Source organism: Nomascus leucogenys, chromosome 2, assembly GCF_006542625.1.
Source record: "Nomascus leucogenys isolate Asia chromosome 2, Asia_NLE_v1, whole genome shotgun sequence".
Lineage (NCBI taxonomy): Eukaryota > Metazoa > Chordata > Mammalia > Primates > Hylobatidae > Nomascus > Nomascus leucogenys.
This window is the reverse complement of record NC_044382.1, coordinates 83,820,651-83,844,737: the sequence shown is the minus strand read 5'-3', so window position 1 is coordinate 83,844,737 and position 24,087 is coordinate 83,820,651. Positions and strand designations below refer to the sequence as shown.

The following is a 24,087-nucleotide window of genomic DNA, read 5'->3' as shown; positions in this document are numbered from 1 at the left end:
TAATGAATAGCTAGGAGACCAACATGGCCAGAGTACAGGGAATGAAGGAAAAGTGGTAAAAGATGAGGTCAAAAATAGAGTCTTTTTGTTTGTTTGTTTGTTTGTTTGTTTGCTTTTGAGACTGGGTCTTGCTGTCACCCAGGCTGGAGTGCAGTGGTGCTACCTGGACCCACTGTAGCCTCGACCTCCTGGTCTCAGGACCCTCCCACCTCAGTCTCCTGAGTAGCTGGGACCATAGGTATATGCCACCACAGCTGGCTAATTTTTTTTACATTTTTTGTAGAGATGGGGTTTGCCATGCTGCCCAGGCTGGTCTTGAACTTGGCTGGTCTTGAACTCCAGGACTCAAGCAATCCACCCACCTCAGCCTCCCAAAGTACTGGGATTACAGGCATGAGCCACTGCACCTGGCCACTTTTTTGTTTTGTTTTGTTTTTTAGACAATACAGGGTCTTGGTCAGCTACTCGGGAGGCTGAGGCGGGAGAATCACTTTAGTCCAAGTGTTCAAGGCTGCTGTGAGCTATGGATTGCAGCGGCACCTTTGTCTCCCAAAGCTCTGGGATGACAGGTGTGAGCCACCACACCTGCCCATATGTTGGGTCTTAATGCTTCCTGGTTTCAGCCATGTTTCAGAACAACTTGCTTCATCACTTATCAGCTATATGATGCTGGGAGAGTCGCCTACCCCTTATTATTATTATTATTATTTTTTAGACGGAGTTTCACTCTTGTCTCCCAGGCTGGAGTGCAGTGTTGCAATCTCGGCTCACTGCGACCTCCGCCTCCCAGGTTCAAGCAATTCCCCTGCCTCAGCTTTTTGAGTAACTGGGATTACAGACGCACGCCACCACACCTGGCTAATTTTTTTTTTTCAGTAGAAATGAGGTTTCACCATGTTGGTCAGGCTGGTCTTGAACTCCTAATCTCAGGTGATCCACCTCTCTTGGTCTCCCAAAGTGCTGGGATTACAGCTGTGAGCCCACCATGCCCAGCCTTGCCTACTCTTTCTGAGCCTCACTTTTCTCATCTATAAGATGGGCATAACCATGCTCATTCGGCAGCACTATGTCCCTCCCTTTCTTCACAGTCTTTCTACCTTGATTCCTTGGGCAATGGCAGCAGCAGCATTGGCTTCTTTTTCATCTGCCTGCACCAGAAGTTTCTTTGCATCAGCTTCTCTCGTCTCCACTTCAATTTTCACCATCATCTTGGCAGTTTCCTCAGAGGTGAGGATGAGTTGAGGTTGAAGAGCTGTCAGTTCTCTTTGCATGACCGCTACCTAGCAAGGAGAGAGGTGGGAGAAATCCAGGGTCAGCACTGAAAATGGCAAGGTAGACAAGAGTTGAAACGATTCTCCAACCTATGACATAAGCAGAAAATATGTACTAATGATTTTGACATGGTCCTGGGTACAGATTTGTTTCCTAGTGATTATCTCATAGGTTTTTCAACACAATTATTGAGTTTACACTCTGCGTTGTGGTTATCAAGCACTGTGCTAGGCACTAGACATATAATTGTAAACTAAAAAAAATTTTTTTTTATAATTATATAATAATGTACATTAGGAGTGCTAGAAATAGAAATAAATTTTTTTTCTTTTTTTATTATTATTATACTTTAAGTTTTAGGGTACATGTGCACAATGTGCAGGTTTGTTACATATGTATTCATGTGCCATGTTGGTGTGCTGCACCCATTAACTCGTCATTTAGCATTAGGTATATCTCCTAATGCTGTCCCTCCTCCCTCCCCCCACCTACACCATGGAATACTATGCAGCCATAAAAAATGATGAGTTCATGTCCTTTGTAGGGACATGGATGAAACTGGAAACCATCATTCTCAGTAAACTATCACAAGGACAAAAAACCAAGCACCGCATGTTCTCACTCATAGGTGGGAATTGAACAATGAGAATTAAAAAGTTTTTTAAAAACCATTTCCTCCCTCACCGAGTCTATATTATAGTGTTGGGGGTAATGGGAGAGAGACAGAGCAAAAGCAAGTTAAGACTTTTTTTTTTTTTTTTCGACAGAGTCTCGCTTTGTCACCCAGGCTGGAGTGCAGTGGCACGATCTTGGCTCACTGCAACCTCTGACTCCCGGGTTCAAGCAATTCTCCTGTCTCAGCCTCCCAAGTAGCTGGGACTACAGTCACACACCACCACGCCTGGCTAATTTTTATATTTTTAGTAGAGACGGAGTTTCACCATGTTGGTTAAGCTGGTCTAGAACTCCTGACCTCAGGTGATCCACCCGTCTCAGCCTCCCAAAGTGCTGGGATTACAGGCATGAGCCACCGTGCCCGGCCAAGAAATTTGTTTTTTAACTACCTTTTTTTTCTTGGCTTGTAATCCCAGCAATTTGGGAAGTAGAGTGGGAGAATTGCTTGAGCCCAGAAGTTCAAGACCAGCCTGGGAAACAGTGAGAACTGGTCTCTACAAATTTTTTTTAAGTTAAAATTTTTTTTTCTTTTTTTGAGATGAAGTCTCACTCTATCACCCAGGCTGGAGTACAGTGGTGAGATCTCAGCTCACTGCAACCTCTGCCTCCTGGGTTCAAGCAATTCTCCTGCTTCAGCCTCCCATGTAGCTGGGATTACAGGCATGTGCTACCACACCCAGCTCATTTTTGTATTTTTAGTAGAGATGGGGTTTCACCATGTTGGCCAGACTGGTCTTGAATTCCTGACCTCAGGTGATCCCCCTGCCTTGGCCTCCCAAAGTTCTGGGATTACAGGCATGAGCCACTGTGCCCAGACAAAATAATTTTTTAAAGCTACATTTGTTTAAAGGCTATGAAGAAAAAACACAGCTGGCATAGAAGATATTTTAAGGCTACTTTTTCCAATGGTACTGTGGACTAAATATTTGTATCCTCCTCAGATTTATATGTTGAAGCCTAATCCCCAATTTGATGATAATTATAGGTGAGGTCTTTGAAGGTAATTAGAGTTAGAAGAGGTCGTAAGGGTAAGGCCCACATGATGGGGTAAATGCCCTTATATAATAAAAAGAGGAAGCCATGTGAGATCTGTCTCTTCCCACTATGTGAGGACACAGCAAGATGGCAGCTGTCTGCAAACCAGGAAAAGAGCCCCCACCAGACACTGGATCTGCTAGTGTCTTGATCTTGAACTTCCCAGCCTCCAGAACTATGAGAAATAAGTAAACGTTTGTTGTTGAAGCCACCCAGTTTAGGATATTTTGCTATGGCAGCCCAAGCTGACTAAGACAGTCTGATGCTCTATAAAACATTCCTGCCAAGTAGTTTTCTGGTCTCTGAACTCCTCTAATAATGGGGAGCTCACCACCTCTCATGAGGGTTGTGCCATTTTTCAGACAATTAAACCCATTAGGCCGGGCTCAGTGGCTCACACCTGCAATCCCAGCACTTTGGGAGGCTGAAGTGGGCAGATCACTTGAGGTCAGGAGTTCGTGACCAGCCTGACCAATATGGAGAAACCCTGTCCCTACTAAAAACATAAAAATTAGCCAGGCATGGTGGCACGTGCCTGTAATCCCAGCTACTCGGGAGACTGAGGCAGGAGAATTGCTTGAATGCGGGAGGTAGAGGTTGCAGTGAGTCGAGATTGCGCCACTGCACTCCAGCCTGGGTGATGGAATGAGACTCTGTCAAAAACAAAAACAAACAAAAAAAACCCAATAGCTTTTCCTGATGCAGAGCTAGAATTTACCCCCCTGAGGTTTTCACTCACTGGTCGTGATTCTGCCTTTTAAGGCAGCTCAGACAAACAGGGTTCGGTTTCATGTATTTAGAGAGTTTTCATGACCTTGAACCCAATGCCCCCAGTGAGCCTGTGTGAGACCAGAAGCACAGCAGGCTGGCCTGGTTAGGAACACAGATTTTCGAGTCATGCAGATCTAAGTTTCAGTTCTGGCCTGACCACTCACCAGGCTGTGTGATCATGGGCGAGTCACCTGGCCTCTCTGTGTCCTGGTTTCTTTGTGTATCACATGGAGATGATAACAATACTTTCTTCATACACAGCACTAGGGATGCGGTAGGACCCAAGAAATGTTAACTGGTGCAATTATTTTATTTTCTGGTCTAGACTGTCTTAGGTCCTTTTGCTGTTCCTCAGACATGACCGACCTCACCCTTGCTGGACAGACTTCAGTTTCAACATCTCTAAAAACCAACCACTCACATCCCCAGGAACAGAGCAACAGAGGCCATTTCCAATGTTCTCTCCCATCCCTGCATTGCAGTGTTTGTGGGTTTGCTGTATACAGAGCCAAGCTCTGTAAATCAGTCAATGGTCTTAGGTCTTTATTGGGGTTGAAAATCCATCTCCTAGTACAGCTTTCATTTTAGATAATTTTTCAGGTGGCTCTAAGAACAAATTAATTAATAACTCATGTGCCAGGAATTTTGCTAAGGGCTACACTGTGTCAGCTTACTTCATCTTCATAACAGCCCTATACAGTGAAAACTGCTACCACTTATTTTTTTCTTCTTTTTTAAAGAGACAAGGTGGCCAGGCGCAGTGGCTCATGCCTGTAATCCCAGCACTTTGGGAGGCCAAGGTGGGCAGATCACCTGAGGTCAGGAGTTCGAGACCAGACTGGCCAACATGGCAAAACCCTGTCTCTACTAAAAATACAAAAATTAGCTGGGCGTGGTGGCACACACCTGTAGTACCAGCTATTTGGAATGCTGAGACAGGAGGATCACTTGAACCCGGGAGGTGGAGGTTGCAGTGAGCCAAGATTGCACTACTGCATTCCAGCTTCAGTGACAGAGCGAGACTTCGTCTCAAAAGAAATAATTATAATAAAATAAAGAGACAAGGTCTCACTCTGTTACCCCAGCTGGAGTGCAGTGATACAATCATAGCTCACTGCAGCCTCAAACTCCTGGGCTCAAGTGATCCTCCCACCTCAGCCTCCCAAGTAGTTGGGACTACAGGCACGTGCCACTACACTTGGCTGATTTTATTTATTTATTTATTTATTTGTAGAGATGGGGTCTTGCTATGTTTCCCAGGCTTGTCTCAAGCAATCTCCTGGCCTCAAGTGATCCTCCCGCTTTGACCTCCCAAATCCTGGGATTACAGGCGTGAGCCACTGCACTGGGCCTTCACCTTTTTATAGAAGAGGAATCTGAGGTTCACAGAAGTGAAAGAACATGACCCTGGCTCTACAGCTGGTATGCTGTAGAGATAAATTTGGGCCCAGATCTGACTCCACAAAGATACCTTGAACCATTCACTGCCTTATCCTGCCCAGGTCCCCACAAGATGAGACAAGGGAGGCACTCACCTTGAGTACAAAACTTAAGGAGTCATTAAAAAAAAAAGTACTCAAGATAAATAATACATTATTGCAATAGGTTAAGAAATCAAAATTAATGCAAAAAACCCATGATGAACAAAATATCAAAATCTTAAAGACAGGATCCCACAGGGATTACAGTGATGTAGGTAAGGTAAGCTCTGCAAATGCAGGGTCACATTCTGCTTGATTTGGTGTCCTCTTAATTCTGCACCTGAACACGTGCCTTGGCACATCCACCTCATCCCTGGCCTCTTCATCTCTGTTCTGTTTTGGCAGTGCTCACCTGTGAAGCTGCAAAGTCGAGTTTCTGCAAGCCTGTCAGGTAGCGGTTCCTCATCATAGCCACCTCTTGCCTCTTGCTATTCAGGAGCGTCTTGAAGGTTAGAATCAATTCGAGGTAGGAGGTGGGGGTAACATAGTTGTGTCTTCGAAGTTTGTTGTAATAATCGAATGACAGCTTCTTGACGCTCTCTTGGAAATATTTGCACATGGAGACGACCCTGCCGAGGACACCAAGGCGCTTAGGTAGGACCCAACGTCCTCCAGGGAGATCCAGTACAGCTTTAGTTATAGACATGAGGGTGTGAGAAGGGCACATACACTATGACCCACTAGAATCCTCTCTGAAGACATGTCCACAGAGCTGAGGCAGAGAAGGACAGCCAAGGTGCATAGGTGCATACTCTCACACAAATGATTTTATTTTTTTTATTTATTAATTTTTTGAGGCAGTGTCTCTCTCTGACACCCAGGCTGGAGTGCAGTGGCGCGATCTCAGCTCACTGCAACCTCTGCCTCCCAGTCTCAAGTGATTTTCCTGCTTCAGCCTTCTGAGTAGCTGGGATTACAGGCATGTATCACCATGTCCAGCTAATTTTTGTATTTTTAGTAGAGACAGGGTTTCACCATGTTGGTCAGGCTAGTCTGAAACTCCTGACCTCAGGTGATCCGCTCTCCTTGGCCTCCCAAAGTGCTGGGATTACAGGCATGAGCCACCACGCCTGGCCACAAATGATCTTTGATCAAGTCATTTCTATCACTGATCCCTTTGATGAATCATCAGGGCTTAAGCAGGAGTTCCTAAACTTTGGTAGTTTGGAGAAATCCCCTGACTTTGTAGAAAAAAAAAATAGAGAGAGAGAGACAGAGAGACAGGATTGCACTCTGTCATCCAGGCTGGAGTGCAGAGGCATAATCATGGCTCACTGTAGCCTTAACCTCCCTGGCTCAAGTGATCCTCCCACCTCAGCCTCCCGAGTAGCTGAAGTCTCAGGCACACACCACCACACCCAGCTAATCTACTCCATTTTTAGTAGAGACAGTGGGGCTGGGGGTGGGGGTTGCTATGTTGCCCAGGCTGGTCTCAAACTCCTGACCTCAAGTGATCCGCCCGCCTTGGCCTGCCAAAGTGCTGGGATTACAGGCGTGAACCACCATGCCCAGACAATTTTTAAAAATGCATAAAATAAAACACAGAATTACCAGGGAAACCAATTATATTGAAATACACTTTTCGAAGTGTTTTAAAATATTTTAAAATTTGTAATATAGTAATATACATGCTGTTTTACTGAGGCATTAAATCAGGGATTAGTAAATTTTTTCTGGAAAGGGTCAGATAGTAAATATTTTAGCCTTTGTGGACCACATGATATCTGTCACAGCTACTCAACTCTGCCATTATAGTGCAAAAACAGCCACAGATGGTGTGTAAACCAATTGGTATGGCTGTGTTCCAATAAAGCTTTATTTACAAAAGCAGGGTGAATTGAACTAGGCCCATGAACCATAGTTTGTCAGCTTCTGCATTAAATAACAAGAGTGGGCAGCAGGTCTAAAAAGCACCATCAATTTGAAGAAAATTATACACTGAGTTAACTGTAATGACGGAATGAGTTCTGCAAATAACTATGATTCCTACTGGTAACAAAGTCAGGCCCTGCTCGTCCCACTGGGGTTTACTGCCCACATTCATCACTGGAGGAAATGCAAAGTACCAGTTGGATGTCATTGGAAATGAAGATGTAGTGTTTCCCATTCATATTCCTCGACCCACTGAATTCTACCCACAAGCACATGGACCCAGGTTAAGGGTCTTCGGGTCTAGATAATAAAGTTCAAAATACCCCAAATGGAATTTAAGGCCATTGACACTCTCACCCCTGCCTACTTCCTCATTTTTCATCCATTCATTTAATAAACAGTGATTGAGGCTGGGTGTGGTGGCTCACGCCTGTAATTCCAGCACTTTGGGAGGCCGAGGCAGGCAGATCACTTAAGGTCAGTTGAGACCAGCCTGGCCAACATGGTGAAACTCAATGTCCACTAAAAATCCAAAAATTAGCTGGGCATGGAGGCTCACACCTGTAATCTCAGCTACTCAGGAGGCTGAGGCACAAGAATCACTTCAACCCGGGAGGCGGAGGTTGCAGTGAGCCAAGATCACACCACTGCACTCCAACCTTGGCGACAGAGCAAGACTCCATCTCAAAATAAATAGGTAAATAAATAAATAAATAAAATAAACAGTGATTGAACCTACTATGTGCCAAGCACCTTCTAGAAACTAAGGATACAGAAGTAGACAAGGTTGACTGATCTCTAGTCTTCATGGAACATCCAGAATGATTGATATTCTCATCTCTTCCCTTACTCTAGCCAAATTAAATGCCATATATATAGATATACGCTTTATACACAAAAGAGTAAGTTTTCACCCTTATAGGAACTAATTTTTGCTGGGCACAGTAGCTCACACCTGTATTCCCAGCACTTTGGGAGGCCAAGGCAGGCGGATCACCTGAAGTCAGGAGTTCGAGACCACCCTGGCCAACATGGCGAGACCCCGTATCTAGTAAAAATATAAAAATTAGCTGGGCGTGGTGGCAGGTGCCTGTAATCCCAGCTGCTTAGGGGAGGCTGAGGCATGAGAATCACTTGAATCTGGGAGGGGAAGGTTGCAGTGAGCTGAGATTGCACCACTGCACTCCAGCCTGGGGGATAGAGCAAGATTCCATCTCAAAAACAAATAAACAAACAAACAACCATTTTTTTGTGGTCTCAGCAGCAATGTTCTTCCTGTTGAGAACGCACATTCTAGGACTACTGAAATATCTATTCATTATTTCCAGGTTCTCATAGCTAGGACAACAGTGCATATCTCCAGGACAATTCTGAACAATGAAATTTTCTTCTTTTATAGAAAAGATGCTTTATTAAATATCTAACTAACTGTGATTCAATTTAAAAGCATAAGACATTTGCTATATACAAATTGAGAAATCTTCAAAACAACAACAAAAATAGAGCCAGCATCTGGACTTCCAATTTGGAATATCTAGAGTCCTAAAATGCAATCAACACTTACTCTATCCGAATGTTGTCATCAAGCTCCACATCCTCTAGAAATTTGTTAGCCACCAACTCTAAGGCATCTGTGGGCCAGGACTGGAACCAATCAATTGTACAGCAATTGATCAGCGAAGGGAACATCCGCAGGCGGTTCCTGAAGGCATCCCCAATCGGACTCATGGCTAATGAAAAGGAGATTTTGTTAATTACCTTCCTCCGAGGCAGGTGGACTCAAGGAGGCAGGCAGGTGTTCCCAAGGATTCTGGTGGGTAAGTGGAGCCAGGCTTCCTCTTGGCGCTCCAGGGATGTGACTGTCAATGGGCATAATGAGTGCCTGGGAATTGCGGGATAATTAGCGGGATATTTTCACTTAACTTTGTGAGGAGCTAACTTGTAAGGAGCCCATTACAATAGTCTCTTTTTTTAAAAAAAAAATTTTTTTATTTTTTATTTTTTATTAAGACAGATTCTTGCTCTGTCACCCAGACTGGAGTGCAGTGGCGCAATCTCAGCTCACTGCAACCTCTGCCTCCCGGGTTCAAGCTATTCTCCTGCCTCAGCCTCCTGAGTAGCTGGGACTATAGGCACCCACCACCACTTCCAGCTAATTTTTGTATTTTTAGTAGAGATGGGGTTTCACCATGTTGGCCAGGCTGGTCTCAAACTCCTGACCTCAAGTGATCTGCCTGCCTCAGCCTCCCAAAGTGCTGGGATTACAGGCGTGAGCCACCATGCCTGAATCTATTACCTTCTAACTGGTCTCCAATACACACTCTATTGTTCCTTCTGCATCCCTCGGGTCGCGTAGCCAGAGTGGCTAGAGCCCTTTGATCGACTTGCTGTATTTGTGCTGATATACGGGAGCCATACACTGTTACTTATAGAAGTTGCTGTGAGGTCATCTGCTTGTTTCTGATCCCATCTCTGGCCAATCACAAATTTTGGGTTCCACACTTAAAATTCCATTCATTGTTTATTTAGACTATGTGTGGTGGAAGGGAGCATGATGTCTAGGTGGAAGTGAAAGGTCAGTGTGGGTAAAGAACAGAGGCCTGGCACAGTGGCTTATGTCTATAATCCCAACACTTTGGGAGGCTGAGGCAGGAGGATCATTTGAGCCCAGGAGTTTCAGACCAGCCTGGGCAACAAAGTGAACCCCACACCCCCGTCCACCATCTCTACAAAAATGGAAAAAATTGGCTGGGCATGGTGGTGTGTGCCTGTAGTCCCAGGTACTCAGGAGGCTGAGGTGAGAGGATCACTTGAGCCCAGGAAGTTGAGGCTGCAGTGAGCTAGAACCACATCACTGCACTCCAGCCTGGGTGACAGAGCAAGACCCTATATCAAAAAAAAAGAAAAAAAAAGAGAAAGGGGGATGGTTTGAAAAGATGAAGGTGGAGGGGATACAGAGGACAGTCTGGCAGGTGGCCTTATGGCCTTATGAGACCACAGGTTAGTAATTTTGGTCCTTATCCCAATGTGTGTGTGTGTGTGTGTGTGTGTGTGTATGCATGCATGAACACAATGATAATATTTGCAGCATATGAAAAAAATCAGCCTGGCTTCATGGAACAGACAAGAATGGAGCTAGAATGATTAGTTGCAGAGGTGAGCCTGGGTAAGAGGATGGCAGCTTAGCTAATGGGAAGGTGATGGAGACAGAGATAAGAGAGTGGATATGAGAGACAGCTGGAGGTAACATAGACAGGACTTGGTAAAGAAAGGGAAGTACTAAACACAATTGCTAGGTTTCTAGATTGGGAATGTCATTCACAGAGAAAACCTGAGATATCATTCTGTGCAAGGGTAATTCTCAGAGGAGAATTCAGGAAATTGAAGACAGGGAGACAGGTTTGAAATTGTTCAGGGTCCGGCACAGTGGCTTATGCCTGTAATCCCAGCACTGTGGGAGGCCAAGGCGGGCAGATCACTTGAAGCCAGGAGTATGAGACTAGCCTGGCCAACATGGTGAAACCCCTCCCTACTAAAAATACAAAAATTAGCAGGTGTGGTACACGCCTGTAATCACAGCTACTCAGGAAGCTGAGGCACCAGAATCGCTGGAAACTGGGAGGCAGAGGTTGCAGCGAGCTGAGATCTCACCACTGCACTCCAGCCTGGGCAACAGAGCAAGACTGTCTCTAAAAAAAAAAATTGCTGCTCAGAAGAGTGAAAAAAGTTGCCAGAGGAACTCCGGGCCCTGACCCCGAGCTGGTGCGTTGGCTGGATCAACCCCTGGAACCATTGTAAGGGATTGGGCTGCTCAGGGCACTCAGAAGACCCCAAAACACCCAGAGGGACAAGGGCAAATGGAGTTTTCTTCTTCTTACCAAGGACAATGTGAAGGTTCTTTCTCACCCTCTCAATAAAGAAGTTATACATAGAAAGAGGAGTGACTTCAACCTTCTCTCCTTGGGTCCTGGCTGCCGTCTGCATCTTCTCCACGATGTCGGCCTTCTCGTCAGCAGGGAAGATGTTAGGCACATCGCCCGTGTTCAGAAGCATGTTGATGTCCTCCACAAACGACTCGTCCTTAATCTGGTTGTCAGCGAAGAGGAACACGGTGCTCTTGGTGGCCACGCCGACCTGCAGCATGATCTTCTTAAGATCTTCTCGCCAGTCATTGCCCGTGTAGTTCTTGGTGATCTCGATCTGGTATAGCTCATATGCGTTCATGAATGTGGACAATTTGGTGGCACTTTGCCGCCCGCTGCCCCCTATGCCCACCAGCAGCAGGTGGCCTTTGTCTTGCTTCAGGACGCGGCAGATCCTGGATATGTGTTCAATGGCAAACCTGAACATGACCAGGGACATGGGGGCCTTGCTGATGTTGTTGAATTCTTCCAGATAGTGCTCCATGACCACAGTCAGCTGTTTCAGGTCAGTGATCTCATCATAGATTTTTTGGTCACTGTCTGGCTTGAAATAATCTCCAAAGAAGAGGCTTCGAATGTTATCATCGACAATCTTTCCAGTGGGTGACAAGTGGATAAGCACCTGTAAGAAAAGTAAATCTCGGCTGGGCATTCAGTGAATGGCCCAGCCAGGCTGGAAGGGACATCATGGAGGGAGGGCATGGGAGACGTGGCTTATTTCCTCTGAGCACATCCTTCAAGGTCATGGATCATCAGTTTTGTTTTGTTTCATTTTGTTTTGAGACGGAGTCTCACTCTGTCGCCCAGGCTGGAGTTCAATGGTGTGATCTCGGTTCACTGCAACCTCTGCCTCCTGGGTTCAAGCGATTCTCCCGCCTCAGCCTCCCAAATAGCTGGGATTACAGGCACCCACCATCATGCCTGGCTAATTTTTGTATTTTTGTAGAGATGGGGTTTCATCATGTTGGCCAGGCTGGTCCTGAACTCCTGATCTCAGGTTATCTGCCCACCTCGTCCTCCCAAAGTGATGGGATTACAGGCATGAGCCACTGCGCCTGGCCCAGTCTTTTTGTTTTTTAAACATAATACATGGATTTCATGCCAGTAAAGACTATAATGAAAGAACATTGCTGGGCACGGTGGCTCATGCCTATAGTCCCAGCGCTTTGGGAGGCCGAGGCAGAAGGATCGATCATTTGAGCTCAGGACTTCAAGACCAGCCTGAGCAACACAGTGAGACTCAGTCTCTACAGTAAAATAAGAAAAAATTAGCTGGGCATCGTGTAATTCCGGCTACTCAGGGAGGCTGAGGTGGAGGACTGCTTGAGCCCAGGAGTTTGAAGCTGCAGTGAGCTATGATCATACCATTGCACTCCAGCCTGGATGACAGAGTGAGGTCCTACCTCTAAAAATAAATAATTTTTTTGTTAAAAGAAAGGACATTAGAGTATAAAGGCTTGAATCAGTCTATTTACCATGTGATTAAAACATTGGTGATCAGTTTGTACGGTCCCCAGAAAAGACAGTTGAAGGATGGCATCATTTCTTTTTTTTTTTTTTTTTTTTTTTTTTGAGACAGAGTCTCGCTCTGTCGCCCAGGCTGGAGTGCAGTGGCGCAATCTCGGCTCACTGCAAGCTCCGCCTCCCGGGTTCACGCCATTCTCCTGCCTCAGCCTCTCCGAGTAGCTGGGACTACAGGCGCCCGCCACCACGCCCGACTAATTTTTTTGTATTTTTAGTAGAGACAGGGTTTCACCGTGGTTTCGATCTCCTGACCTCGTGATCCGCCCACCTCGGCCTCCCAAAGTGCTGGGATTACAAGCGTGAGCCACCGCGCCCGGCCGTTTCTTATGTGCTTGATCCTTCACCAAATAGAGGTATAGACACTACCCCGGTCCCCACTCTGTGCCTAGAGTAGGAATGTTTTAGATGCCTCCTCTTCCTATGTTAGAACCCAGTGACGCTTTTGCACTTGGCCTCTGAACACAAGATGAAACACTTGAAATTTTTCTATGGAGAAATCACAGCTTCTTAGCAGTGGAAGAATAACCAGATGATGCAAATATAGATGTTTAAAACAACTTTTCTTATATGAAAATGGAAAAGAGAAAATATTCACACCTGGAAGACCATAACAATCTTTCACTTGAGCTTTATAGGACCTCAGTCAAATCATGACAATGTATAGTTCATTTCTCAACTCACCAATTAATTGATCCTAAAAATGCATTTTAAGTTCATTATAAATGAATAATGTTTATAATGAACTTAAAATACATGTTAAGCCATTTTGAGTGGATTCAAACTTATATGTTACAACAGAAGGAAAGCAAAGTTGGACCAAGTAAAATATCACCAAATCAAAAGAGCAGTTGACTCGATACTGTTTCCTGAGATTCAGAGTGCAAAGCTGGGAGTCTCCAATATGAAGGGAACCTGAAATCTGAGAGTAACGTGGTTAAACACTTGGAACCATTTCTGAGGCCAAATGATCACAGAATCTGGTTTACCTTCTCTATGGTCTGCTTGAAGCAATTGGAGGTGGTTTCCTTCACCATGTTGAAGAAGACCTGTCTGTCCTCCTTGTCAATCAGACGGTCATAGAAGACCCGATAAACCTCATGGATCCAAAGCCGGATACATTTTTCTACATCCTAAAAATCCAGAGTTAATTATTCAAACTAGTGGAAGATGGTCCCTGAGGTGGTAGTTCTCAGTAGTAGCTAAGTCCTGGGGTTGATGCGAGGATTGAACTATATAATGTTTATAAAATGCTTAGCACAATGCCTAGCATAGACGAAGTGCCTAATAAAACTTAGCTATTACTGCTATTACTACATGTTCTATGTAGCCAAGGACATGCTGAATGATCTTGGTAGTAAAATGATAGTGGCTGACCTGCAGGTGTGTGTGAGGGCACAGCAGGACCCCTTGAATTACTCGTGAGAAGTCCCGCAGGTTAAAGACGTAATGTGACTTCGAGGGAGTTGGCAAGAAGTTCTCCACTGCATCTCTATAAATTGTCTTAGTAGCTTGGACCAGCATCTTTCCATACCTTGGGAGGAAAGGGATGGCACAGTAGTCAAGGAGGGGCCAGAAACTGAGAACCCCCAGCCCAATATCCAGGAAGACACGGGAACCTCTTACCTTAAAAACATCACATCAAACCCTTTCCCGAAGTGCCAGTCAACAATCGAACTGAAAATCTTGGTTAAAATGTCATCCTCAAAGGCACTGATGGAAACGATATTCAGATGGCGAGTGAATCGTCCTGGGGAACACAACACACAAGTGAATCATCCTGGAAAACACATATTCTCACACTGTCTGTGACCCTAGGATGCAGGAGAGTTGGCTTTGCCTTCTGCCTTCATCTTCTAGAGCTGTGCTGTGCAATATGGCAGCCTCTAGCCACCTGCAGCAATTTAAACTTAAATTAATTAATATTAAATAACATTAAAAATGCTCTTCCTTAGTCTCACCACACTTCAAGTGCTCAAGAGCCCCATGTGGCTAGTGGCTACCGTATTGCTCAGTACAGATAGAGAGCATCCCCATACTGCAGAAGTTCTACTGGCAGTGCTAGTTTAGTGCTCAAGATTATTATGTTATGTTATATTATATCATATCATATCATATCATATCATATCATATTATATCATATTATATTACATTATTTTTTGAGATGGAGTCCCCCTCTGTTGCCCAGGCTGGAGTGCAGTGGTGCCATCTCAGCTCACTGCAACCTCTGCCTCCCGGGCTCAAGAGATTCTCCAGCCTCAGCCTCCCGAGTAGCTGGGACTACAGGCGCGCGCCACCAAGCCCATCTAACTTTTGTATATTTAGTAGAGATGGGGTTTCATCACGTTGGCCAGGCTGCTCTCAAACTCTTGACCTCAGGTGATCTGCCCGCCTCGGCCTCCCAGAGTGCTGGGATTGCAGGCATGAGACACTGCGCCCAGCCTCAAGATTGTTTTTAAAAGATAAAGGCAATACATGATCATTGTAAAAGAGTCAAACAATTCAGGAATACTTTTGTTGAAAGTGAAAATCTCCTTCTTTCACTTACCTTATACGTGCCAAATCCATTCTCCTCTGCCCAAGGTAACTACTATTAATTTGGTATCCTTATATCATCTATCTATCTAATCTATCTATCATCTATCATCTTTCTATGTATCTGTATATCTATGTATCTGTCTAATCTATAATTGTTAGATATCTATATTTATTTATTTATTTATATCGATATATACCAGCTTTATTGATATCCCAATAATAACTCACATATTGTACCATTCACCCATTTAAAGTACAATTATTCAATGATTTTTAATATATTCAGGGTTGTGCAACCATTATCACAATTTTAGAACATTTTAATTGTGCTAAAAAGAAACCTTGTACCCATTAGCAGTCATTCTCCATTTTCTCATGGTTCTCAGCAACTAATAATCTACTTTCTGTCTCTATAGGTTTGCTTGTATATCTTTAAAACTTTTTTTATTACAGGTAAAAGATAGACACAGAAAACCACACAAAACAAATGTATAGTTTAGTGAATCATTATAAGGTTAACACTCTTAGCATCTACTGTCAAGATTAAGAAGTAGAATTTTGCCAGCCAGGTGCGGTGGCTCACTCCTGTAATCCCAGCACTTTGTGGGGCCGAGGCGGGCAGATCATGAGGTCAAGAGATCGAGACCAGCCTGGCCAACATGGTGAAACCCCATCTCTATTAAAAATACAAAAATTAGCCAGGCATGGTGGTGGGCACCTGTAGTCCCAACTACTCGGGAGGTTGAGGCAGGAAAATTGCTTGAACCTGGGAGGCAGAGGTTGCAGTGAGCCGAGATTGTGCCACCGACAGAGCTAGACTCTGCCTCAAAACAAACAAACAAAAAAACAAAAACAAAATAGAATTTTGCCAGCCGTCCACAAAAGCCTCTTGACAGAGCCCATCCCAAACTGTCTCCTTTTCTTCCTCCAAAAGTTATCACTCTTCTGACTTTTATAGTAATTGCTGTCTTGCATTTCTTCACGATTTTTATCATCCAAGTGTTTATTTGTAGACACCAGGGTTTAATTGTTTAATTCTGCCAGTTAAAACAACCGTATGCCTTTTTTTTTTCTGAGATGGAGCCTCACTCCCGTTGCACAGTCTAGAGTGCAGTGGTGCAATCTCAGCTCACAGCAACCTCCACCTCCCAGGTTCAAGTGATTCTCCTTCCTCAACCCCAAGTAGCTGGGATTATAGCCATGCACCACCATGACTGGCTAATTTTTGTATTTTTAGTAGAGATGGGGTTTTGCCACATTGGCCAGGCTGGTCTCAAACTCCTGACCTCAGGTGATTCACCCGCCTTGACCTCCCAAAGTGCTAGGATTACAGACGTGAGCCTCTGTGCCTCGCCTCACATGTATTTTTTAAGATCTCTTTTTAATTTATAGTTTTTTCCCTATATTCCTTTCTTATATGTCTTATCCGCTGAAGATCTGGGCTGTTTGACTTGTAGAGTTTTCACAGCCATGATTTTGTTGATTACACATTTATGATGCAGTTTATCACGTTCCTCTGTCCTCTGTATTTCCTACAAATTTGTAGCTGGATCCAGAGACTTGTTGGGATTCAGATTCCATCCCTTTGGCCAGACCATAGGTGGTGGTGTGTTCTTTCACCAGAAAGTACTCAATAATGTTTCTCCTTTTGTAATGTTGGTAGCTACTGATGCTCAATGGCTACATCCATTAATTCACTGGGGTTTGCAAAATGGTAATATTCTGAGTCACTTCTTTTTCATCTATTAGTTGCAACATTTTCATGAGATACTTCCCCTCATCAACCACTATTTGGTTATACAGTGGCACATTTCATACAAGAAAGTCAGGGTGTCAGAGAATGCCTGATTCTTTCCCATTTACTTATCAGTTTCCAAGATAACGAGTTGGTTCCTTATCATTTTCTGTAGGTGACCAACTATTATTATTGTTATAGACTCATGGATTAAAATACATTTAGATAAATTTCAATCCATTGAAATCACTACCATTGTTGAAGCTTAAATTTTCTCATCTTTGGTGAGTGAAAACCTCTTTATGTTGACAACCAAGTCCTTTTGATGTAAGTCTGGTAATCTTTGATAGCTTTCGCATTATCTGGTATATCAAGACTTTACAGGCTTATTTCATATATTTCTCTCTTTTTTTTTTTTTTTTTTGAGATGGAGTCTTGCTCTGTCACCCAGGCTGGAGTGCAGTGGTGGGATCTCGGCTCACTGCAAGCTCCGCCTCCCGGGTTCACGCCATTCTCCCGCCTCAGCCTCCCCAGCAGCTGGGACTACAGGCGCACACCACCACGCCTGGCTAATTTTTTTGTATTTTTAGTAGAGACGGGGTTTCACTGTGTTAGCCAGGTCCATCTCCTGACCTCGTGATCCGCCTGCATCGGCCTCCCAAAGTGCTGGGATTACAGGCGTGAGCCACCGCTCCTGGCCTGTTTCATATATTTCTTACCCCAGCAGACATGCGATCAGCCATTTCTTTAAGATGCCTTGGTTTCTTTCAGTAGGAAATTGGATTTCAGGACTACAATCTGAGTAGTAGACATGCTCATTGTTAATAAGGTGGTCATTATTTCTTTAGATCTTTTCAGTGGACATTAAACATCAAGTTCAAATTTAGGACTATAAAACTTTTGCCTAACTTCTTTTTATTAGTTTTTGTTGTTGTTGTTGATTCATTCGTTGAGACAGAGTCTCACGTTGTTGCCCAGGCTGGAGCGTAGTGGCGTGATCTCAGCTCACTGCAACCGTTACCACCCAGGTTCAAGCAATTCTCATGTTTCAGCCTCCTGAGTAGCTGGGACTGCAGGCATGCACCACCATGCCTGGCTAATTTTTGTATTTTTAGTAGAGACAAGGTTTCACCATGTTGGCCGGGCTGGTCTCAAACTCCTGGCCTCAAGCAGTCCACCCTCCTTGGCCTCCCAAAGTGCTGGGTTTATAGGTGTGAGCCACATAACTTCTTATGTATTACATCTTGACCTCCTTTTTTCCACCCTGAGATTCTTGGTTCTCAAAAACCCAAGGGATAAGATAAATAGAAAATTCTACGTTTTCAATTGTTCTATATCTACATCATCAAATAATATAGTCTTTACATAATATCATCTCTCCATTTAGTCTTAGTTCAACAAATAACCATATAGTTAATGCTTACTACTATTATATCAATCTCTCCATAGATTACCTGAAATCCATTTTCTAGGAGATTCCTGAGAAATGGCTTAAAACAATAATAGTCTCTGAGCTTGTGCATGTTGATAACAATTTTCCTTTAATACTTGAAGATTAATTTTTCTGGCTATAAAATCCTCAACTCTCATTTTATTTCCTTAAGTATCTTAAATGTGTTATTCCATTTTCTTCTGGTATTAAGCATTGCTATTGAAAACACTTAAGGTTGATCTAACTTTATTTCCCATATAAGTTGTGTGCTATTTTTGTCTAGATGCCCAAAAGTTTTTTTCTTTTTTTAAATTTTTGAGACAGGGTCTTGCTCAGTCACCCTGGTTGCAGTGCAGTGTGGTGTAATCATAGCTCACTGCAGCCTTGACCTCCCTGCCTCAAGAAATCCTCCTGTCTCAGCCTTCTGAGTAGCTGGGACTACAGGCACATGCCACCACACCTGGCTAATTTATTTTTCTTGAAAGCCCACTATTTTATGCTGTTTATTAGCATATGCCTTGGTAGTTCATTTTGAGTCAATATTCTTAGGTATACAATGTGCTCTTCCAGTATGTAATTCTCAAAATGGTTTTTTTTGAGTATTTTATTGGATTATATATTTTGTATTATTTCTTCTGTTTCTTTATTTTGATTTTCTTCTTCAGATACTTCAGACACTTCATGTTGGATTTTCTTTGTAACTTCAATATTTGTCATTTTCTCTCAAATCCTTTTAATCCTTTTCTTCATTTCTTTTTAAAAAAATGGCCTGGCGCAGTGGCTCACGCCTGTAATCCCGGTACTTTGGGAGGCCGAGGTGGGTGGATCACCTGAGATCCAGAGTTTGAGACCAGCCTGGCTAACAGGATGAAACCCCGTCTCTACTAAAAATACAAAAAAATTAGCCAGGCATTGTGGTGGGTGCCTGTAATCCCGGCTACTTAGGGAACTGAGGCAAGAGAATCACTTGAACCTGGAGGCGGAGGTTGCAGTGAGCTGAGATCATGCCATTGCACTCCAGCCTGGGCAACAAGAGCGAGACTCCGTCTCAAAATATAAATTAATTAAATAAAAAATAAAAAGTTTTTATTGTGATAAAACATATATAACATAAAATTGGCCATTTTAACCATTTTTAAGTGTACAGTTCAGAGGCATCAAGCACATTCACATTGTTGTGCAACCATCTCCACCATTCATCTACAGAACTTTCATCTTTCCAAACTAAAAATCATTCATTCATTCAACAGTCACTCCTCAATCTCCCCTCCCTCTAGACTTTGACAACCACTTATTCTACTTTTTGTCTCTGTCAATTTGACTACTTTGAGTACCTCATGTAAGTGGAATCATACAGTATTCGCCTTTTTGTGAATGGTTTATTTCACTTAATGATATGGTTTATTTCACTTAAAGACAGTAACATCTTTAAGTTTCATCCATGTTGTAACATGTCTTTTTTTTATTTTAAAAATCTCCTCCTTTTATTATTTTTTTCCTACAGCATTATTCGCCGTGTTTATTCTTTCTTGTGTTCCTCTTAGTTTTTGGTTTCATTTTTCTTTTCTTTTTTTTAAAGACAGGGTCTCACCCAGGTTGGAGTATTGTGGTGCGATCTTGGCTCACTGAAGCCTTGACCTCCCAAGGTTCAAGCGATCCTCCTGCCTCAGCCCCCTAAGTAGCTGGGACTACAGGTGCATGCCACCATACCCAGATAATTTTTTTTTTTTTGTATTTTTTGTAGAGATGGCATTTCACCAAGTTGCCCAGGCTGGTCTCAAACTCCTGACCTCAAGTAATCTGCCTGCTTTGGCCTCCCAAAGTGCTGAGATTACAGCTGTGAGCCAGGGCCCGGCCTTTTCTTTCTTTTTTTGAGACAAGGTCTCACCCAGGCTGGAGTGCAATGGTGCAATCGTGGCTCACTGCAACCTCTGCCTCCCAGGTTCAAGCAATTCTTGTGCTTCTGCCTCCCGGGTAGCTGGGATAACAGGTGTGCACCATGCCCGGCTAATTTTTGTAGTTTTAGTAGAGACGGGGTTTCGCCATGTTGGCCAGGCCGGTCTCGAACTCCTGGCCTCTTGAGATCTGCCCACTTTGGCCTCCCAAAATGTTGAGATCATAGGCATGAGCCACTGCACCCGGACTCTCTTGGTTTCTTATATGTTCAAAAATACAGTGAGTTGCTTTCTGAAAATTTCCGCCTTTTTTCCCCTCTCTCTCTTTTATTTGGACCTTCTCTTTCCTTTGTTTCTATTCATCTTAACCTTCTCCATTCTAATTCAGCTACCAGCATTTTCTCTTCAGTATAGGGTCCTGCCTTGGAAGGGGACACCTGACTGGTCAGTTTTGAGAAATCACAGGGGCTAGCATCCCCTTCAGAGCTCATGGCTCACTGCAGTCACGAGTTTCAGCAGGTGAAAGCCCTGTAAACTTCAGCTTCTCCTCTCACATGAGCCAGCAGTGCACCTGCTGACTACTTTTTGGTTCTTCCTCTCAGGTCCATTCCTTCCCGCTGCGTTCTCCTGCACAGGTGCAGATAATTGCAGGTCTTGCAGCTGTCAGTGGTTTGCTGTCACCCAATTTGTATTTTGGAATCTGTGGGGATACCTTGCAAACTAGCTTTGTTGTAAGTGTTGTTTATAGCTTTCTGGTTTTGCTGCCTAGTTGCTCTGTTTTTACGTGACGATTTGGGAAGATCTGAAAACTGTGCAGCCTTTGTGGCTGCCATTTCCCTGAAATTCTTTCCATAGTTTTTTATACATACATATGTTAAAAATTATATAGATAATATAATACATATATATGTAGCTAGCATGTGTTTATACCATCTACACACACACATACTGATATGTGTAGATTTTTCTCTACATTAAATTATATGTTGTTGTTCTGGAACTACTGATAGCTATGTGAACTTAACCTTTTGATGACAGGGATAATAATAGTAGTTAAGGTTTATTAATGCCTGCTTTGGGTTACTCAACTCCAGACCTGTGTCACCTGCCAAACCATGCTCTCAGCCACCATCCTTAACTTTTTTTTGAGACAGAGTCTCATTCTGTTGCCCAGGCTGGAGTGCAGTGGTGCGATCTCGGCTCACTGCAACCTCTGCCTCTTGGGTTCAAGCGATTGTCCTGCCTCAGCCTCTCAAGTAGCTGGAACTACAGGCGCAAGCCACCAAGCCCAGCTATTTTTTATTTTTTATTTTTAGTAGAGATGGGGTTTTGCCATGTTGGCCAGGGTGGTCTCAAACTCCTGGCCTCAAGTGATCTACCCGCTTCGGCCTCCCAAAGTTCTGAGATTACAGGCATGAGCCACTGTGCCCACTTGGTATGAAGATTCTTAACCAAAAATGTATATCAGAATAGAAGTACAGATCTACAGGACTGGGTGGATCAAGTTGCATGTGAAGCAATATATCCATTGATTCATTTATTTGCTATTTTTATTGTTATTAATTTTGCTTAGGGCACTTTGCGTTAGGTATTCTGTCTCTGGCAGCCTAAAGAATTATAACAAATACAATGGATGACTGTCATGCACCCCTAGTTGAGGCTTCTGGATCGAGCCTCCCTCCTGGAACACATGCTGGCCACACTGAACTCTCCTTTTCATATGAGAGTCTCTGTTTCTCTAGGGCCTAGCCAAACACTCCTCACATCTTGCCATCATCCCCTTCTATTTCACACAATTTCCAACATGAAGCCTGTAGCCGGAACATGCTTCTGCTCCATGCTCCTGCCACGTGGTTTGGCAGGACAGACTGCGGCACACCAACCCTCCTTTCATAAAGGTGACCCAGCTCTGCTGGGAATGGAGGGAAAGAGGAATGAGCTCTTCCCTTCACATACCAGTAATGTCATTCCTTCCTCCCCCGGGGGGCCCCATGGCTGTCACGAGCAGCATGTCCACGATGTCCAGCCTGGTTGTGTCTTTCTTGTCAAACCAGTAACCATGGTCAATCCACTGCCTCAGGAGCTCGATGGCGGGCTGGGCCCCGTACACCTCTTTGGCTGGCATGTTGAGGTCATCTGGGGAAAGAAGCCACAGACACAGCCATTGCAAGTTCATGGCATCTTCTGCTCTCACAGGAGGTAACAGATGGCAATTCCCCTGTGGGGCAATCTGTTCCCAGGTTTCCATTCCCCATTCCAGTTAGGGCTTAGTCAATGGATGCCCTGACCAGATTGGAAGGGGTTTGTTTTCTGAGTTCTGGGCTCTCCTGCCTCGTTGAGATCTTTGTCCACTGTGACTATAAGGATGCATAGACTGACATTAACAAACTGGCTTTGCCGGGCATGGTGGCTCACGCCTGTAATCTCAGCACTGTGGGAGGCCGAGGCAAGCAGATTGCTTGAGCTCAGGAGTTCGAGACCAGCCTGGGCAACATGGTGAAACCCTGTCTCTACCAAAAAAAAAAAAAAATTAGTCGGGCGTGGTGGCTTATGTCTGTGGTCCCATACTCAGGAGGCTAAGGTGGAAGGATTGTTTGAGCCTCGGAGGCAGAGGTTGCAGTGAGCCAAGATTGTGCCACTGTACTCCCTCCAGCCTGGGCAACAGAGTGAGACTCTGCCTCAAAAAGAAAATAGAAAAGAAAAGAAAAACAAAAAGAAAACAGGCATTTAATTTTTTCCCATTTCTGTCAAGCAAAATAGATTGTCTACTATGTGCTAGACATTTTGTTAGTTCCTCCCCATGTGATGGCAACAGTCAAGCTCCCAGCCAATAGAGTATTTAATTTGACCAGCAGGTAATAGTTGAACTTCAATGGGAGCAACAGATGATGAGACCCTAGGCTCTGAGCTGGTGTTTTTTGTTTGTTTGTTTTGTTTTTGTTTTTGAGACAGAGTCTTGCTCTGTCACCCAGGCTGGAGTGCAGAGGTGTGATCTCAGCTCACTGCAACTTTGTCTCCCGGGTTCAAGTGGTTCTCCTGCCTCAGCCTCCCAAGTAGCTGCGACTACAGGTGTGCACCACCACGCCCAGCTAATTTTTGTATTTTTAGTAGAGACGGGGTTTCACCATGTTGGCCAGGCTGGTCTCAAACTCCTGACCTCAGGTGATCCACCTGCCTCGGCCTCCCAAAATGCTGGGATTACAGGCATGAGCCACCATGCCCAGCCTGAGCTGGGATTTTTGTTAAGAAAACCAAAATGACAAGAATATATTAAGACTTCCCGAAGGGCAGGGACTCATTTTCCCCAGTAGTATATTACTCAGTCCTGGCACATCAGAGGCACTCAATAAAATGGGGGCTCTTCGAGATCATGCCACTGCACTCCAGCCTGGGGGACAGGGCGAGACTCCATCTCAAAAAAAAGGGGGGGGGCTCCTTTAGTTTTTCTTCAACAAACAATTGTTTGAATGCCCAGTTTGTGTAGGGTAACATTTTAGGACCTTTATATACATTATCTCATATAATCCGATAATAACTTTATAAGGAAGATAGTATTAACTCTATGTTAAAGATGAGGAACTGAGGGTCAGGGACGTCAAGTCACAATATACCTAGGGTTAAAAAGTAAGCTTTGAAGTTGGGCATGGTGGTTCACGCCTGTAATCCCAACACTTTGGGAGGCCAAGGCGGGAGGATCACTTGAGGCCAGGAGTTCAACCAGCCTGGGTAACAAAGCGAGACCCCTGTCTCTACAAAGAATGGAAAAATTAGCCAAGAGTGGTGGCATGTGCCTGTAGTCCTAGCTACTTGGGAGGCTGAGGTAGTAGGATCACTTGGGCCCAGGAGTTGGAGGCTGCAGTGAGCTGTGATTGTGCCACTGCACTCCAGCCTGGGTGACAGAGTGAGACCTTCTCTCTCTCAGAAAAGTAAGATTTAA

The 24,087-nt window shown here is 44.2% G+C and overlaps 1 protein-coding gene across 1 annotated transcript in view; it reads right to left on the bottom strand.

Moving 5' to 3' along the window:
• Positions 1 to 24,087, bottom strand: part of LOC100595944 (dynein heavy chain 3, axonemal) — a 216,102-nt gene that overhangs the window by 42,009 nt on the left and 150,006 nt on the right. The window contains exons 44-51 of the mRNA XM_030799977.1: positions 22,107 to 22,286; positions 14,177 to 14,300; positions 13,928 to 14,084; positions 13,540 to 13,683; positions 10,985 to 11,651; positions 8,671 to 8,836; positions 5,587 to 5,803; positions 1,098 to 1,280 (exon numbers count right to left, since the gene is read on the bottom strand). Of these exons, the coding sequence (XP_030655837.1) occupies positions 1,098 to 1,280; positions 5,587 to 5,803; positions 8,671 to 8,836; positions 10,985 to 11,651; positions 13,540 to 13,683; positions 13,928 to 14,084; positions 14,177 to 14,300; positions 22,107 to 22,286 (1,838 nt within the window). The remainder of the gene's footprint in view (positions 1 to 1,097; positions 1,281 to 5,586; positions 5,804 to 8,670; positions 8,837 to 10,984; positions 11,652 to 13,539; positions 13,684 to 13,927; positions 14,085 to 14,176; positions 14,301 to 22,106; positions 22,287 to 24,087) is intronic.